The following is a 17959-nucleotide window of genomic DNA, read 5'->3' on the forward strand; positions in this document are numbered from 1 at the left end:
CACTAAGTATATCATGGAATTTAGTTTTTGTTCAGTACCAAACTTCAAGTTTTAGGTCTGGTATGAATTGATTTAATGAAAAGGTCCATTAAACTTTGGTGACTCAAAATATTTTGTTACTTCTTGCCTGTTCGCAGAAATGGCAATACGAGAAATATTCTCAGGTAGGCTCTCTAAACTCTAAGGAAGATAGCTAGTTACAGTGTCTCAAAGTGATTGTAAGGGACTTAAAATCTTTGCTACTGGAGTCATCATAAATCAAAAGCTGTTGTTGGAAGTCTCCTTTTCCTGACTTTGAGCAGTAATTTAACCTTGCTGCTTAACACATGGGAAAACAATTCAGTAAATAAACACAAAAGAAAACCAAGAAGGACTTTAATCAGAAAAAAAGTTTCCATTTTTATATATGATTATACTTTTCTCTCCAAATGTTGTTACCTTCTAGTTCCTTAACAGTTATATTAATAAATAATGATAGTAAATGGACCTAAATTGACAAAAGAATATATTTGAAACTTTGAATTCAAGAGTAAGACACCTTACCTAGTGCAAGAGGTACTTTTAACCTGTAAAAATGCATGTACCCTAGCTAGTTTGGGTATTTTATCACAAATTTAGAAACAGTTAAGAATTACTTTAGAGGCCCTTTGATTGTTTGGTTTACAAAATTTATGGTATTTGTAAATTGTACCAATTTTAAGAAGTTTTAGCACCTGGATTCTCTTAATGTATTTTAGTTTCCTTAACATAGCTAATGTTTTCTGGATATCTTCATTATGGAAAAAATACTCACTTTTAGTAGGGATCTTTTTAATTTATAGCTGATGTAGAATCAATGAGTTTAGAGAAAGTAGATAATGAAAAATTTTTTAACATTTAATCCTGCTCTCTGGTATTGCTGCATAACTTGGAAAATCTGTTCTTTTCACTTAGTAGTAACGTTAAATAGCCTACATGATCAAAACTTCTTCTTACTATGAAATAAGAAACTTTTAGGTGAGAAACATCTAATTTGTCATCATTATTTTTGATATTTTAAGTAACTTTCAGTGATGGTGTTGCTTTTATTTCTTTCTAGGTCATTGTAGAACATCAAGTTGCTTTTCTACACAGCCTCAAACTTGCCTCAAAATTCCTTTCACTTAAAGAAAACTGGCCACTACAGCCCTTTCACTGTCTTGTCACTTGAGTTCATATTTTCCTTTCAGTATTCTAGAAGCCCTTAAGTTATTCTTTATTGTGCCATTCCACATGTGCTTCTCCAAATTATCTTTTCTTTATATAATTTAGGTATCTCAGTGACATCAAGGTGAATGTAGTTTTTCCTGCAGAACTTCTGAATTCAAAAAGTGAATCCTTACTCTTTATTAATCTGATGTGAGAGTTACCTCCATGTAGAATCCAAGGATATAGGTTTTTTTAAAAACCTTTTGGCTCTTAATCCTCACCTTAGACCAAACAGTAAAAGATCAGGTATGGTAGCGCAGATTAGTAATGGGTGGGTTTGGGAGATATATAACTGATTCTTTGATCTTGGCTTTCCTTCTAGTACTTTGTAAGACCAGCCATACTTTCACAAGTTTGAACCTTTAAAGATCATGGGGGATTGGATATAAATAACTTCTGGTCAACTAGATATCCTTTCCATCTCCTATTAATTAGAAGCATGCCTAATAGGGTAATTTTTGCTCCTCTCCCAACACACTACTTCTCAAGGATATTTTAAATCTGAATATTTTTCGTTAAGAAAATTCTAAGTTAACATATTTGTTTAATCCCGCTTCTGAATTTTGTGAACTTCACCTATGGCGCCTCTTGGTTACAGCCATTTTTAAAGTGGCCTCCAACAAGTCGGTGGTCTGTTGCTTTGCAAGTAGAAATGTTTTATATCCCAAATATCTGGTTGTAGAGCCAGCTGGAGAGATCTCTTCCAGTTCCTTACTTATTAGCCATTATTTTAAAAAGACAATCCAGCTTTGAGAGATAGTTCCCCAAGTTCTTAGAAGTACCATTCTGTTTGAATGTGTTCCATTTTACCTCTTTCACAGTTTTAGTTAATTTTAGTAGGGCATAGAAATGTGTGTAAACTCTCAAAATGTAAGTTAGTTTTTAAAAATTAGATCCCATTTATAAAGTAACTTTTTGAAAAGTTTCAGAATGGTGTCTCTTGTAATTTGGTTCCTTATTTTAGTTCAGCTGTAAGTGAGACTCCCTTTTTAAAACATTGCCTGACCATGTTTTATATTCCAAATATAATGTATTAGGTAGTGTGGGTGTTGGAAAAGTTGCCTTATTTTGTGGGGATTTGTGAAACAATAATACTTGTAAAGCGGGAAGTGTAAAACAAGATAGCTTTCTTTATAAGCAATGTAATAATAGTTGCTTTTCTTTCTTTCTAAAATTTTTTTATTATTAGCACTTCCTATGTGCCTGGCAATGTTCTGATAAACAGGTTACCTTTATTAATTCATTACTTTTCACAAAATCCTAGGAGAATATTGAATCACAGTGAATTTAAATAACTTATACGAAGGATTCACATCTAGTAAGTGGCACCTTGGGAATTAAATGTAGGCAGTCTGGCAGCAAAGCCTACTTTTCCTAACTTTCTTATATTGCCTAAAATGTTAATCATTTACATGTGAATTTTTAACTAAAGAAAGGAAAGTTTATTTGCATAAAATAGGAAAAAATTAATCCCTTCAAATTTAAAATAATCACACAGGAGCAAATACTGAAGAAATAAAATGTTTTCCTCCCTAAAATTTAGAAATGGACACTCCTAAAATTTGCTTCTCTGATTTTGGGAAATATAATGGGAGTTTAGTTTTTTGATAAATGGGAGCATTTTCTAGAAAAGTCACTCCTGTTGAATCAACTTAGCTTTTTATGGCTGTAGTACACTTGCAACATACCTCAAAGGCTGGATGAAATTAAAGATACTATTTTTAACTAATTATTCACATTTATAGTATATATTTTCTAAAGTGATATAAGCATGGATATTTTTATCATATTTAGAGTTCTATAAAAGCAATTCTAATGATACGTAAATAAAATTCAGTTTCGTCCACAGCAGAAATTAATATGCCTGCTGATCTCAAGGTCAGTTACTACTCTTGATCTTTATTAACTCTATATCTTTTCCCTGTCAGGTCTGTTAGTATATTAACCAAGTTATCCAGTTTTTCCAAGAATGTGCATGGCGTATTTGAGGGCAGGATCAAGCTACAAGGATTCAGAGAAATGGTTTTAAATTAATTCAGTGTGATTAGTGAATGGGCAGGTGTTTGTTCTGCTTATACTATGTATAGATTAACATCCTAGACTTTGAATGGTTCAAATGAAAATACCTTAGTTTTATTTTTGTTAATTCTGCTAATTTACTTTGCTACAGGAGTGGAGTCAACATATCAATGGAGCAAGTCACAGTCGTCGATGCCAGCTTCTTCTTGAAATGTAGGAGTTTGAAATACCTTTAAAGCATCCTTATCGTGAATCAGAAACACCCATTGATTGCTTTGGGGAGTTCACCGTTTACTTGTAATATCCACATTGTTATTATTGCATAGTTGATACTGTCCAGGCAATGCCAATTACAAACAAAATGTTTAGATCTGGAATTGTATATGGGATGTTAGATGCAGTGGTAGTGGTACTTTGTTATTTAATATTATTTCTAGGGTTAATAAACGTTTGTTCTTTTATACAAATTGAAAGAATTAATAGACTTAAAGATAGCCTTTGATACATAGAACAGGTTCATAAGAGCATTTGCAGTAACAGTAATACGTGCTCTAAGAATATAGAAGATGTGGAAAGGGGGGAAATTACTAGAAGTTACAAGTTAGTTTTCAAGCAAAACCCTTCAGGATGTATTTTTTGCTTTTGAGATACTTTTGATTCTGAGTTTAAGCTGCTAGAATGAAATTGAATTCCTAAAGAATCTCCCTGCCTAAATAGCACATGATACCCATTGTTCACTGAAGTGGCCATTTTCACGTATGCTATGCTCTGTTGGGGCTGTCCTTTCTGTCTAGTGCCACAACTCAACTCTGCTCTTGGTATTTAATATTGGAGAAAGAAAATCTGTGGTCAGTCTTTGTTTCCCTATATAATCCACATTTCCAGTCCCTCATGCAGCACTTTTCCTCTTTGTGAATTAACAAATATAGGGAATTCCCTAGCGGCCCAGTGGTTAGGACTACACACAATTTCACTGCCAAGGGCCCGGGTTCAGTCTCTGGTTGGGATACAAGCCATGTGGCATGGCCAAAAAAAACCAAATACAGGAGTATTTTAATTGCAACATACATTACCTACATTTTCAGGCAATACAGAACAAGTTTATTCTCCTTCATTTGGATTAATTTGAAACTCTGAAATTTTCCTTTGGAAATATCTACATGTCATGTTTTTAAACTGTAATATTTCTAACACTTAGACTCTGTATAACTTTACTAATGAATAATCTCTATTTTAAAGGCCAAACGAGGCTACTTTGTGAATAGGACAGTTTTATTTTAAAGTTAATTTTCTGGTCTTTTTAAAGCTACCCAGAATGGAATCCTGACAATGATACAGGACACACAATGTAAGTTAAATTTTTTAAGCTATTGTTTGTAAAGGAGATCAATGTAAGGAATTCAGGTTAAACTTTTCAACATTTCATAAACAATATTTTCTTAATTTCTTTATTGAATATGAGAGTTTGGTAAAAGTCACTGTGGGTGAAAGAATTTCTAGAAACAATCTTATGTAGTAATTTTTATTTTATTGTTATAGATTTTTCCCTAGTTACTTCATACATAAATGCCCCCAAAGATTGGAATCATAGTCATACAAATGTTTTAGCAGTAAATCTTAGTTATTTCTGATGGACTTTATCATGCTTTGTATTTTATGTTTTCACATTATACTAGGGGTGATCCATTCATGTTGCAGCAATCTACAAACCCAGCACCAGGAATTCTGGGACCTCCGCCTCCCTCATTTCATCTTGGGGGACCAGCAGTTGGACCAAGAGGAAATCTGGGTGATTATAAAATTCATGTTACCTTTCCCTAAGAGCTTTTATCATAAAAATTAAATGCAGTGATGTTAGGCAAAAGAAGTGTCATAGAACTGTAACTCAGAAATAACATTGCATGAGAAGACATGTGGTACTCATATGATATTTGTAATATCCTTCATTTGTGTTTGAAAAATGTCTGTTTTTCAATTAAAATAGCCTGGTAGCGCAAGTATATTTATTACAAGACTGAAAAATATACTTTTTCCCTATAAAGGTGCTGGAAATGGAAACCTGCAAGGACCAAGACACATGCAAAAGGGCAGAGTGGTCAGTAATAAAGCTCTTGCTTTTACTGTTTTAGCTGTTCGGGGGAATGTGATTTGACTTGAATCCTTGCTAATTGAATTTGTGTCATAGTCTTTATTAGGAAGATTGCTTTAGTTTGAAAATCATCAGGCTTTTATATATGACTTTGATAAGAATTAAAACTTTGTTTTCCTATGTCCATAGTCTAGAGATCTCACCTTGATTCAAAGTTAAGAACTTTGCTATCTAATTATGTACAAGGTAGTCAATTTAAATATCAGTGCAGATACTGTTTTCTGGAACTTTGAGATTTGCCCCAGTGACATATTTTAAATATTTAGTTTTTTCCAGTTGGCTGTAGATTATAAAAGTTTTAATATAATACATAACCTGTTTCGTATTGCTTCTAAAGAGACTTGTTTACTAACTTGATTTTTTCCTAATGGATAGGAAACTAGCCGAGTTGTTCACATCATGGATTTCCAGCGAGGGAAAAACTTGAGATATCAACTATTACAGCTGGTGGAACCATTTGGAGTTATTTCAAATCATCTGATTCTAAATAAAATTAATGAGGTATGAGTTAAGTATAGTATTTATTGATCACTAAAATATTTCCTAAGGGGATTACATAATTTTGTGTTAGAGCTTAAATCATCAATATGGAATGTAATATAGAGCAAAGGGCCAATAGTTGAACTAATCAGTAATAAATTCTAGTACTGATGGATTATTAGTAACTTTATAAATTGTGATTCTTAAGCAGTAACATTGTCATTATTACACTGCAGCTACTATAAGGGCTATATAAGAATAATTATTTGGAAAACCATTTCAAACTTTTACCCAAATGGCACCGAATTATTTCAGATTCAGTAGGCATAATAAATGATAGTTTTACTATCATGACGGTAACAAAATCTGAGGTGATCGTTAATAAATAGCAAATTAGCAATGCTGGGTTTCTTGTTTTGCTTTTAGATTCTTGAAAATGCTTTCTATTTAATGATTAAATATTTTTGGAAAGACTTGGGCAGTGTGGAATTTGGTTGGTTTGGGGAAATAATTTTTTTTGCCATTTTAGGCATTTATTGAAATGGCAACCACAGAAGATGCCCAGGCTGCAGTGGATTATTATACAACTACACCAGCATTAGTATTTGGCAAGCCAGTGAGAGTTCATTTATCCCAGAAGTATAAAAGAATAAAGGTAATATCTGTTTTTCCAGATTTGTATTACCAACAATTTGATACATCATTTTAATATTTACTAACTTACAGATATTTTAAATTGTTGCTAATATCTAGGATAATCTTAACTATTAACTAATAATTACGGCATACCTACCAACGTTTGACTCCCCCTCCCTCCCTTTTTTTTCCCCATTTATTAAAGAAACCTGAAGGGAAGCCAGACCAGAAGTTTGATCAAAAACAAGAGCTTGGACGTGTGATACATCTCAGCAATTTACCTCATTCTGGCTATTCTGACAGTGCTGTCCTCAAGCTTGCTGAGCCTTATGGGAAAATTAAGAATTATATACTGATGAGGATGAAAAGTCAGGTAATATACATGTTGAAGTTTTGAAAAATATTATTTCTCAGAGTGCTTTAAGTTTTTTGTTTCGTTTTGTTTTTTTAATATCCTCATTTGTAGTGAAGAAAGGGTGGGGAGGTAATTTGGCATCCAAGGTGGAGTGGTTCTTTAGCTTATTATAGATAAATTTTCTAGCCAAGTGGTAGTTTTTTAAAAGTCATAGTAGGCGAATTCTATCAAACATTTAGAGAAGAGCTAACACCGATCCTTCTTAAACTCTTCAAAAAATTGCAGAGGGAGGAACACTTCCAAATTTACTATCACCCTGATACCAAAACCAGACAAAGATACCACAAAAGAAGAAAATTACAGACCAATATCACTGATGAAAACAGATAGAAAAATCCTGAACAAAATACTAGCAAACAGAATCCAACAACATATTAAAAGGATCATACACCGTGATCAAACGGCATTTGTCCCAGGGATACAAGGATTCTTCAGTATACGCAAATCAATCGATGTGATACACTATATTAACAAATTAAGGAATAAAAACCATATGATCATCTCAATAGATGCAGAAAAAGCTTTTGACAAAATTCAACACCCATTTATGGTAAAAACTCTCCAGAAAAATGGGCATAGAGGGAACCTTCTTCAACATAGTAAAGGCCATATATGACAAACCCACAGCAAACATCATACTCGGTGAAAAACTGAAAGCATTTCCACTAAGATCAGGAACAAGACAAGGATGTCCACTCTTGCCACTCAGCATAGTTTTGGAAGTCCTAGCCACAGCAATCAGAGAAGGAAAAGAAATAAAAGGAATCCAAATTGGAAAAGAAGAAGTAAAACTGTCACTGTTTGCAGGTGATGTGACATAATTTTCTACTCTACATAAAAAATCCTAAAGATGCCACCAGAAAACTACTAGGAACTAATCAGTGAGTTTGGTAAGGTTGCAGGATACAAAATTAATGCACAGAAATCTCTGGCATTCCTATACACTAACAACGAAAGATCAGAAAGAGACATTAAGGAAACAATCACACTTAACACTGCAAGAAAAAGAATAAAATACCTAGGAATAAACCTACGTAAGGAGGCGAAAGACTTGTACTCAGAAAACTATAGAACACTGATGAAAGAAATCAAAGATGACGTAAACAGATGGAGAATACACCATGTTCTTGGATTGGAAGAATCAATATTGTAAAAATGACTGTACTACCCAAAGCAATCTACAGATTCAGTGCAATCCCTGTCAAAGTGCCAATGGCATTCTTCACAGAATTAGAACAAAAAATTTTGCAATTCGTAAGGAAGCACGGAAGACCCCAAATAGCCAAAGCAATCTTGAGAAAGAAAAACGGAGCTGGAGGAATCAGGCTCCCAGACTTCAAATTATACTACAAAGCTACAGTAATCAAGACAGTATGGTACTGGCATGAAAACAGAAATATAGATCAACAGTACAGGATAGAAAGCCCAGAGATAAACCCACACACATATGGTCACCTAATTTTCAACAAAGGAGGCAAGAACATACAAGGGAGAAAATACAGCCTCTTCAATAAGTGGTGCTGGGAAAACTGGACAGCTTCATGTAAAAGAATGAAATTAGAACGCTCCATAACACCATACACAAAAATAAACTCAAAATGGATTAAAGACCTAAATATAAGACCAGACACTAAAACTCTTAAGAGGAAAACATACGCAGAACACTCTATGACATAAATCACAGCAAGATCTTTTTTGACCCACCTCCTAGAGAAATGGAAGTAAAAACAAAAATAAACAAATGGGACCTAAGTAAACTTAAAAGCTTTTGCACAGCAAAGGAAACCATAAACAAGACGAAAAGACACTCCTCAGAATGGGAGAAAGTATTTGCAGATGAAACAATGGACAAAGGATTAATCTCCAAAATATACAAACAAGTCATGGAGCTCAATATCAAAAAAAACAATTCAATAAAAAATGGGCGGAAGACCTAAATAGACATTTCACCAAAGAAGACATACAGATGGCCAAGAGGTACATGAAAAGCTGCTCAACATCACTAATTATTAGAGAAATGCGAATCAGAACTACAGTGAGGTATCACCTCACGCTGGTCAGAATGGCCATTATCAAAAAAATCTAGGGCTTCCCTGGTGGCGCAGTGGTTGAGAGTCTGCCTGCCGATGCAGAGGACACGGGTTCGTGCCCCGGTCCAGGAAGATCCCACATGCCGCAGAGCGGCTAGGCCCGTGAGTCGTGGCTGCTGAGCCTGCGCGTCCAGAGCCTGTGCTCCACAACGGGAGAGGCCACAACAGTGAGAGGCCCGTGGAAAGGGTGTGAAAAGGGAACTCATCTGCACTGTTGGTGGGAATGTAAATTGATACAACCACTTTGGAGAACAGTATGAAGGTTCCTTAAAAAACTAAAATTAGAACTATCATATGACCCAGCAGTCCCACTACCGGGCATATACCCTAAGAAAACCATAATTCAAAGAGAGTCATGTACCACAGTGTTCACTGCAGCACTATTTACAATAGCCAGGACATGAACCAAATCTAAATGTCCATCGACAGATGGGATAAAGAAGATGTGGCACATACATACAGTGGAGTGTTACTCAACCATAAGAAGAAACGAAATTGAGTTATTTGTAGTGAGTTGGATGAACCTAGAGTCTGTCATACAGAGTGAAGTAAGTCAGAAAGAAAAACGAATACCATATGCTAACACATATATATATGGAATCAAAAAAAAAACGATGAACCTAGTGGCAGGGCAGGAATATAGACATAGAGAATGGACTTGAGGACATGGAGTGGGGAGGGGGGAAGCTGGAGTGAAGTGAGAGTAGCATCGACGTATATACACTACCGAATGTAAAATAGTTAGCTAGTGGGAAGCAGCAGCATAGCACAGGGTGATCAGCTCGGTGCCTTGAGATGACCTGGAGAGGTGGGATTGGGAGGGAGGCTCGAGAGGGAGGGGATATGGGGGTATATGTATGCATATGGCTGATTTCCTTTGTTGTACAACAGAAACTAACAGTATTGTGAAGCAGTTATACTCCAGTAAAGCTCTATTTAAAGATTAATTCTCAAAGTGCTTTAAGTTTTGTTTGTTTTTTGTTTAATATTCTCATTTGTAGTGAATAAATAAAGTGGAAAGTAAAGATCTTTTTTCTTGCTTGGTTAATAACACTATTTGTTTCCTGAGTTTGCTTCCAAAGATCTTCCTTTGTGTATATAGGTATACTTTTTCCCCTTACTTCAAATGGGATTATATCATACTGTTGTTTTCCACAGTATATGATTCCATTGAGTAAACTGTAATGAATTTAATTTCTTTAGTTGATGGATATTAGAGTTGCTAGTATTTTGGCTGTGCCATTAATGCTGCTGTGGACTTTGTGGCATGTGAATTTATGCATTTGATTGAAGGGTACAATTTCAGAATTGGAATTTTGGATCCTGATACTTGCTTTCTTTAGTTTGATGGTGTCAAATTGCTCTTCAAAAAATACTATTCATTTATAGTCACACCAGCATTGTCTGAGAGTGAGAGCTTTGCAAACACTGGATATTAAAGATTTTTCAAATTATGTGAGTTTAATGGATGGATTAAGTTATGTCATACTTGTATTTCATTTTTAAAATTCACAGTAAGGAGAGCATCTTTTCTTTCTTTTTCGTTAACCCTTTTGTAGCAACATGAGTTTATATCCTTCCTAACTTTTACTTTTTAATTTTTTGTTATTTTCCTTAATGTATTGTGAGTGATATTTTCTAAGCTTAGTACTTTAATTACTTTTGCAAAAAGACTGCATACAGGTGGTTTAATATTTGGACAAGATACTTTGTAAATCTGACAAATTGCCCTTATTTCACTGGGTGATTTTTAACTCTTACTGCTATCTCTATACTAAAGATTAAATTCTCCTAACAGGTAGAAAAAATAAGCTCTAAAATTCTGTACAATTCTTTGAAAAATAATGTCTTTGCTAATTTTGTTTTCAGGCCTTTATTGAGATGGAGACCAGAGAAGATGCAATGGCAATGGTTGACCACTGTTTGAAAAAGGCCCTTTGGTTTCAAGGGAGATGTGTAAAAGTTGACCTGTCTGAAAAATACAAAAAATTGGTACTCAGGGTATGTAGTATTTGATTCTACTTCATTATAAAGCTTGTTTTCATGCTTTTCAAGCCATGACATTCTTATAAACATTTTTATATGCCAAGAATATAGGATAGATTTTATTTGAACAGAGTTCTGTTAATAAAGTGTTTATTATTCACTGCTCTATTGAAATGTTGATTGTAATGAATTGGTAACTATATTCAGCTTAAATTCTTAGGTATGGTTACAGAGATTGAATAAGCTTAGTTGATATATAAAGGACGGTCATCAGTCATTAGTTAATTGGATAATTATACTACAAATTCTAATACATTTATTTAACTTCTGTAAAATTTTGTCTTTTAGATTCCCAACAGAGGCATTGACTTACTGAAAAAAGATAAGTCCCGGTAATTTCCCTTTGTGTGTGTGTCTGTGTCTTTGTGTACACTAGTATATTAAAAACTTTTGTTTTCCAGCTCAGGTGAATTAATTCAGATGTATCTTTTGGTTTCAGGAAAAGGTCTTACTCTCCAGATGGCAAAGAATCTCCAAGTGATAAGAAATCCAAAACTGATGGTTCCCAGAAGACTGAAAGTACAACCGAAGGTAAAGAACAAGAAGAGAAATCAGGAGAAGATGGTGAAAAAGATACAAAGGATGACCAGGCAGAACAAGAACCTAACATGCTTCTTGAATCTGAAGATGAGCTACTTGTAGATGAAGAAGAAGCAGCAGCACTGCTAGAAAGTGGCAGTTCAGTGGGAGATGAGACAGATCTTGCTAATTTAGGGGATGTGGCATCTGATGGGAAAAAGGAACCTTCAGACAAAGTTGTGAAAAAAGATGCAAATGCGAGTGCTTCAGCAACTGCCAAGAAAAAGCTTAAAAAGGTAAAGGAAGATTATGTGTTGACCTGTTTTAGTAGAAAATGAGATCAGATAAACGTTTCAAATTATATATATTAGGGTCACAGTAAAGAGAAGTCACTTATATTAGGAAAAAGTAGATACGAATAATAAAAACATTGAAATCTAAACTCTGCAATAAATAGATTAAATAGGACTAATTTTCAAAAGAAAAATGTCAGTTCACAAAGGGAACTTTTTAGTAATGAAGGAGAAAGACTTAAAACTACATATGATGCTGTTTTGTAGTGGTAGTGTGTAAGTAGTAGTAGGCAGCCTTTATGGTGCAGCTTGTTTTTTAAAAGATGGGGTATGAATTTTACAGTAACTTAACTGACCCAGGCCACTAAAAACCTTTTGTCAAAAATGGCTGCATTTGAAGAATTTTCCTATTAAAGAAATGTAACCTTGATTAGATATTTTAATAGGTTTTAAAACATTTTTTCTTAGAACACGTCACATATAAGAGCATATAAGGCGAGTATCAATACAAAAATATGTACATGGTAAAAGAATAGTAACTCAAGAGACCCATGGTGTATTGACTACCTATGTTAAGGAGCCCCTTTGGAGCTCCTTAAGATAAATGGGTCTTGAAATGAGATTTTTATAATCCTATTTCATTGGTTCCTTCTAAGCAGTACTCAGCTACTAGGAAACTAATACTTACCTCCAGTTTTTGATGGCTTGGTCAAAAAAGTTAGTCTTGAGATTCTTTTTCTGGCTGCTATGTTTGCACTCTTAAGAGCTGATAATTATTGAGCGCTTATTACATGCTGTAATTTTTCCTAAGCTCTGTGTGTGCCGATTAACTGATTCTTATAATCCTATGCCATAGATACTTTGTTATCCCCATTTCATGAATGAGCAGATCGAGATATGTTAAAATTGAGTAGATTGTGGTTATACTGCCTATAAATGGCAGAGCCAAAATCTAAACCAAAGCAGTCATGCTCCAGAGCTTGATTTTTAAACCACAGTGCTATTTTTAGACTGAATGTTCTCTAAGCAAGGTTTATACCATAAGATACCTTCTTTGAAGGACATCTTTCAACTACCAAATCAGTTCTTCGATACATTCCCTAGCAGCAGAATAGTCTCAGAAAGTATGGAATATGAATGTCCTCATATTTATTTTCTGCTCTTTGTATGAGGCAAGCCTTCGATTATTTAGTTTTAAAACAGGCTAAGGTGTTTTTGAAAGGTTAGTAATTTAGAGGGGAAAAAGGAAGAAGTCAGCTTTTTTTTTTTTTTTTTTTTGAGAAAATGAAGGCAAAGACGCTATCCCTTTCCCTTCAAGTAAAGCAAATGGAAGGGATGCTGCAGGATAATTGTTGCAGAGTAAATTTGTCTTTCTTAACAGCGTCGTTTCCCAGGGAGTATGGAAGGTTTTGTCACTCTAGATGAGGTTGGTGATGAGGAAGATTCGGAACTTCAGAAACTTCGTAAATCGGGCATGGCATTTAAATCTGGTGACAAAAATGATGATGGTTTGGTTGAAATTAAGGTGGACAAGATCGAGGAACTTGACCAAGAAAACGAAGCAGCGTTGGAAAATGGAATTAAAAATGAGGAAAATACAGAACCAGGTGCTGAATCTGCTGAGAATGCTGATGATCCCAACAAAGATACAAGTGAAAACGCAGATGGCCAAAGTGATGAAAACAAGGAGGACTATACAATCCCAGATGAGTATAGAATTGGACCGTATCAGCCCAATGTTCCTGTTGGTGAGATTTAAGGCTTTGTTCTTCCCCTCTCACTCTTCCCAAACTCTTACTAAATAAGATTTTTAAAATTGGTCTTACATAAGTTCTGATAACATTCTTAATTTACTTCTATGCAAAACAGTTTGTAAATCTTAATTGGAACATTGTTTTTTCCTCTTACCCATGTCTCCTGATTTTGTATTATCTTTTGTTACCATTCCATAATATGTTCTCTTTTCTCATAAAGTTTTCTGAGAATTTCACATTGCTTTTTGTTTTGTTTACCTTTTCTATTTCAGTATTTTTAAGAGAACAATTAGGTGTGGGACCTTAAATATCAATTAAGTACAAACTATTAACAATGTCATGGTTTTTGTTTTGTTTTAGCTTAGGCTACATTAGACTTGTCACAAATGTTACCTCATTCAACTTACATTGACAGGAAAAAAAAGATTTGAGAACACTATTAAAATCTTCAGTTTACTGAATTTGTAAGAATGTATGTTTGTGTTCTAGGTATAGACTATGTGATACCTAAAACAGGGTTTTACTGTAAGCTGTGTTCACTCTTTTATACAAATGAAGAAGTTGCAAAGAATACTCATTGCAGCAGCCTTCCTCATTATCAGAAATTAAAGGTAAGGCTATATCTAAAAGAGGAGAGTTCTTTAGTGAAAACTAGCAAATCATATAAGTTTATGGAAAGTAGTACTGTCTGTGGACCCAGCATGCTTTATCCTGGAGATAACATTCTTTATTGATGGGCCTTGAGCAGTTTAATGAATTCTAGAAACATCTGTTAATTAAGCCTCTTTCTAGAAAACACTCTTAACTAAGTGTTGATAATTGAGTAATTTCTAAATTTATAGTTCTAAATGTTATAAATTCTTTGGTATAGTTAAAGTTATTTGAGTATTCTCAAATGGTTGTTAGACTGTGATTTCTCTAATTTGGATATTGGAGGCCTGAAAGCCAGCTTTATAAAGTGCCATATCCCTTCATACTTAATGATTTTTACATTGACTTTAAATTATTATATATTAATAATGACACTTCAGTAAGTTTCATGATCAACAGGATATAAAGATAAAAGGATACATTAAAAAAGCACAACATGTTAAAGCATAACAAATTTGTTTGGATATTTTGAAGTTTGGTGTTTTAGTGGCTTAAGGACTAAGTATTAAAATAAATAATGGGGAAAAACTTGAAAGTAAGAGTTAAAGAATTCATAATTGTAGATAACACTGATTTATAAAGCAGAGCATTAAGAACAGTGGTTATTTTCAGTGGTAGCAGCAATTTAATATAAATATTTTGTCTGCTTGGCTTAGTGGAAGGGTCATTGAATAAATATATGTCATTTTAACTAAGTTCTTGGGGTGTAGCAGTACTTCTGTGTGGCTGTTATGGTCTTTGATCATCTCTGTAAGTTAGTCTTAATTGCACATTAAATAGCTTTCATGTTTTACCGTTTTTCTCCCATGCCTTACTGTGGTGTCCAGTTTAGTTTCATACCTGCCTAATAAGAATAACTGGATCTTAAAAGTATTGCTAAGGTTATAGTTAAATTAGACTCAAGTCCCTAAACATGGATAGAATATTTTGTTTTGGAGTTAATCCATTTGTTATGTTTCACTGCGGTGACTTAATCCTTGTAAAAAATTTTTTTCTATTTTCTTTTCAGAAATTTCTGAATAAATTGGCAGAAGAACGCAGGCAGAAGAAGGAAGCTTAAGATGTGCAAGAAGCTTAATGATTTCAAAGAAAATAATGGTTCTTTGTTTTTAAATGTTAACCTTTTTTAAATACAATACAGATAGTTAGAAAACTATTGTACTCTTTTGTTATAGTGGAAAAATAATAGACGTCTGTTCATGTGTTAAGTGTTATAGCAAAAATACATATACGGTTAAGTTAATGAAGAATTGTTTTTGTTTTATCAAAATGGTAACAGACAGAAATACTTGTTAGAGACTGACTTCATATGCTACTTAAGACACTTGCACCACTAAGAAAGATACGTAGAAACATTCAGAGAAGTGAAATTTAGTAGTTCCAAGCTTCAAAGAAATGTCAAAACTTTTGATTCCATTCAATAAAGAACAAAACCAATTGTATTTTTATTACTTTCATCTGAAACATTCCACATTTTAATCTGAGCCTTGCAGACTTTTCATTTGCAGTTCGAAGCATTTTTGGTTTTGTTTCAATTTTTGAGAACTTCATTAATGTGAGATTGGTAATTAAAATGCAGGTGCAGTTTTCTTTTAATGTCATGCTGTTTAGGTAATAAGAAATACTAAGTAATTGGCTTTAGATTTTGTAATTTTTTCCCTAAGTTCCTGCTAGATTTCGTATTCTAGTAGTCAATGTCTTTTTCAGTGAAATGTAAAAATATTCCCATTCTCTTTGACCAGTATTAATTTCTTGAGATATTGCTTGTCACTTGAATCCTGTAGCTGTCATACATCTGGTATAAGCACATTTGATTTTTGAAGTATGTAGACCATCTCTTCATATTTTCAAGATGTAATTTTACATTTCTGCATTTTAAAAACAGTTTGGCCATAATCTTAGACGCACGCTTCTAATTCATATACTGCATATGTGACCTTTGTGAACAGAAATTTGCATGTATAATCTGTGTTTACTTGTAACTTTCTGGTTATATACTGCTTATATCTGTGGATTCAAGTTTCTGAAGTGAGTACCAATAAAAAAAAAAACCTAGGCCATGTTCATTGGTTATACATGTTTGAAATGTTAACCAATATATTTGTCAGTTGTGGTTTTTATTCACTGTTACACTTTTTGCATGCTTTAACAAATTATTACATTTTTAATTTAGAGTGTTCTAAAGACTGCTACTAAAGATCTGAGTTTTAAAGCTTTTAGTGCTGGTGGATTTCTTGTTCCTGTTACATAACTGAAAATGGGACTCTTCATAGTTTTTGGTTTTTGGTTTTTTCTTCATAGTTTTTTAAGACCTTGGAGTTTTAAGATGTTACGGGTGAGGAAATGGTAAAAGCTCATGTTTAGACATGTCTAAGTATTTAACGATAAAATTGGAAGTAACATGTAATAACAAGAATTGGTTTTACCAGCCTTTCAAAGTTGTTGGGATTATAGGTATAAGAAATTATTGTCAAACAAATTTTTAATTAAAAAAAATAAGAATTTAAGGGATTCTCTTTGAAACTCTTAGGTCCAAGTGTATTAAAGGATATATCAAATAGTTGAAAGAAATATTATGATCTACCACTGAGGGGCAGATGACACTTTTTTAAATGTAACATGCACAAAAAATCCTTGCCAGTTTACTTCTGTAGTTTAATTTTGGCCTTTACTAATTACCCGCTTTTGTTTAACTCCAACTTTTAACTAACAGCAGCTACACAAAGCATTTTGTGTACACAAATCAAGGAATCCCTTGATTGTTTTCTGTCAATGATAACTTTTTTCATAGATCCTACTTTGTTAGATATACCAAGTTGGAGAAAAGAATGTTTAATATCTTCATTTGATAGCATTTGAAAGCAGAAATTCTCATAAATTGCTAGTGATTAATAAATCTGTAACAGCTATTTCCCAGATTACGGCAAACCTTTATTTAAGAGGAATGTTTCCACTTTAACCAGCTATAAAGTTGAAAATTTTCCCACCACCATTTTAGTTTTTAAGTTTAATCTGCTGTTAATCCTGGGTAAAGGAAACTTTTTTTTTTTTTTTTCGCGGTACGCGGGCCTCTCACTGTTGTGGCCTCTCCCGTTGCGGAGCACAGGCTCCGGACGCGCAGGCTCAGCAGCTATTGCTCACGGGCCCAGCCCCTCCGCGGCATGTGGGATCTTCCCGGACCGGGGCGCAAACCCGTGTCCTTTGCGTCGGCAGGCAGACTCTCAACCACTGCGCCACCAGGGAAGCCCAAAGGAAACTTTTGTAAACACCTTCATGTTTGTTTTACAGTTTTATTTTAACCGATTGTTGATAAATTTGGCATATGAGAGTGACCCTGGTAAGGCTTGAGTTGGCTAGCTGTAGTATTGTGTATCTTAAAAATAATTTAAGATTTTATTAATGAGGAAGGTGAATTTCTGGCTATAGAGTACACCAGGAAGTACCTCCTCTAGAAAATGGTATGATTGCAAGGACCTTTTAAAGGTTATATCCTTTCTCTGAATTCTTTTACCCCTTAGGGTGATGGGGACAAGTAAAAGGATGTATACCCTATTAAGTATTGTGGCATTAAGTTTATAAAAGGGGAACGGTACACATATTTATGCCTCACCTTGTTCACAGTGCATTTTTGGTGGCTTTGACCTGTAAAAACATCATGAATAAAAATTGTGACAAAAGAG

At 34.0% G+C, this 17959-nt stretch overlaps 1 protein-coding gene across 4 annotated transcripts in view; it reads left to right on the forward strand.

Moving 5' to 3' along the window:
- Window positions 1-17959, forward strand: part of MATR3 (matrin 3) — a 49750-nt gene extending 31791 nt beyond the window's left edge. For 2 of the 4 annotated variants that reach the window (XM_089908477.1, XM_022588916.2), the window contains 13 exons: window positions 3398-3459; window positions 4553-4594; window positions 4923-5035; window positions 5289-5341; window positions 5771-5896; window positions 6405-6530; window positions 6717-6884; window positions 10886-11017; window positions 11351-11394; window positions 11502-11877; window positions 13256-13622; window positions 14118-14239; window positions 15289-17959. In XM_089908477.1, coding sequence (XP_089764603.1) covers window positions 3398-3459; window positions 4553-4594; window positions 4923-5035; window positions 5289-5341; window positions 5771-5896; window positions 6405-6530; window positions 6717-6884; window positions 10886-11017; window positions 11351-11394; window positions 11502-11877; window positions 13256-13622; window positions 14118-14239; window positions 15289-15339 — 1782 coding nt within the window. In that variant the 3' untranslated portion in view covers window positions 15340-17959. The remainder of the gene's footprint in view (window positions 1-3397; window positions 3460-4552; window positions 4595-4922; window positions 5036-5288; window positions 5342-5770; window positions 5897-6404; window positions 6531-6716; window positions 6885-10885; window positions 11018-11350; window positions 11395-11501; window positions 11878-13255; window positions 13623-14117; window positions 14240-15288) is intronic. The other 2 variants (XM_089908478.1, XM_022588917.3) reach the window with 2 other exon arrangements.

The sequence above is a fragment of the Delphinapterus leucas genome, chromosome 3 (assembly GCF_059928025.1).
Source record: "Delphinapterus leucas isolate spDelLeu-1000000601 "Yukka" chromosome 3, BTC_Dleu_Yukka2, whole genome shotgun sequence".
NCBI classification, from domain to species: domain Eukaryota; kingdom Metazoa; phylum Chordata; class Mammalia; order Artiodactyla; family Monodontidae; genus Delphinapterus; species Delphinapterus leucas.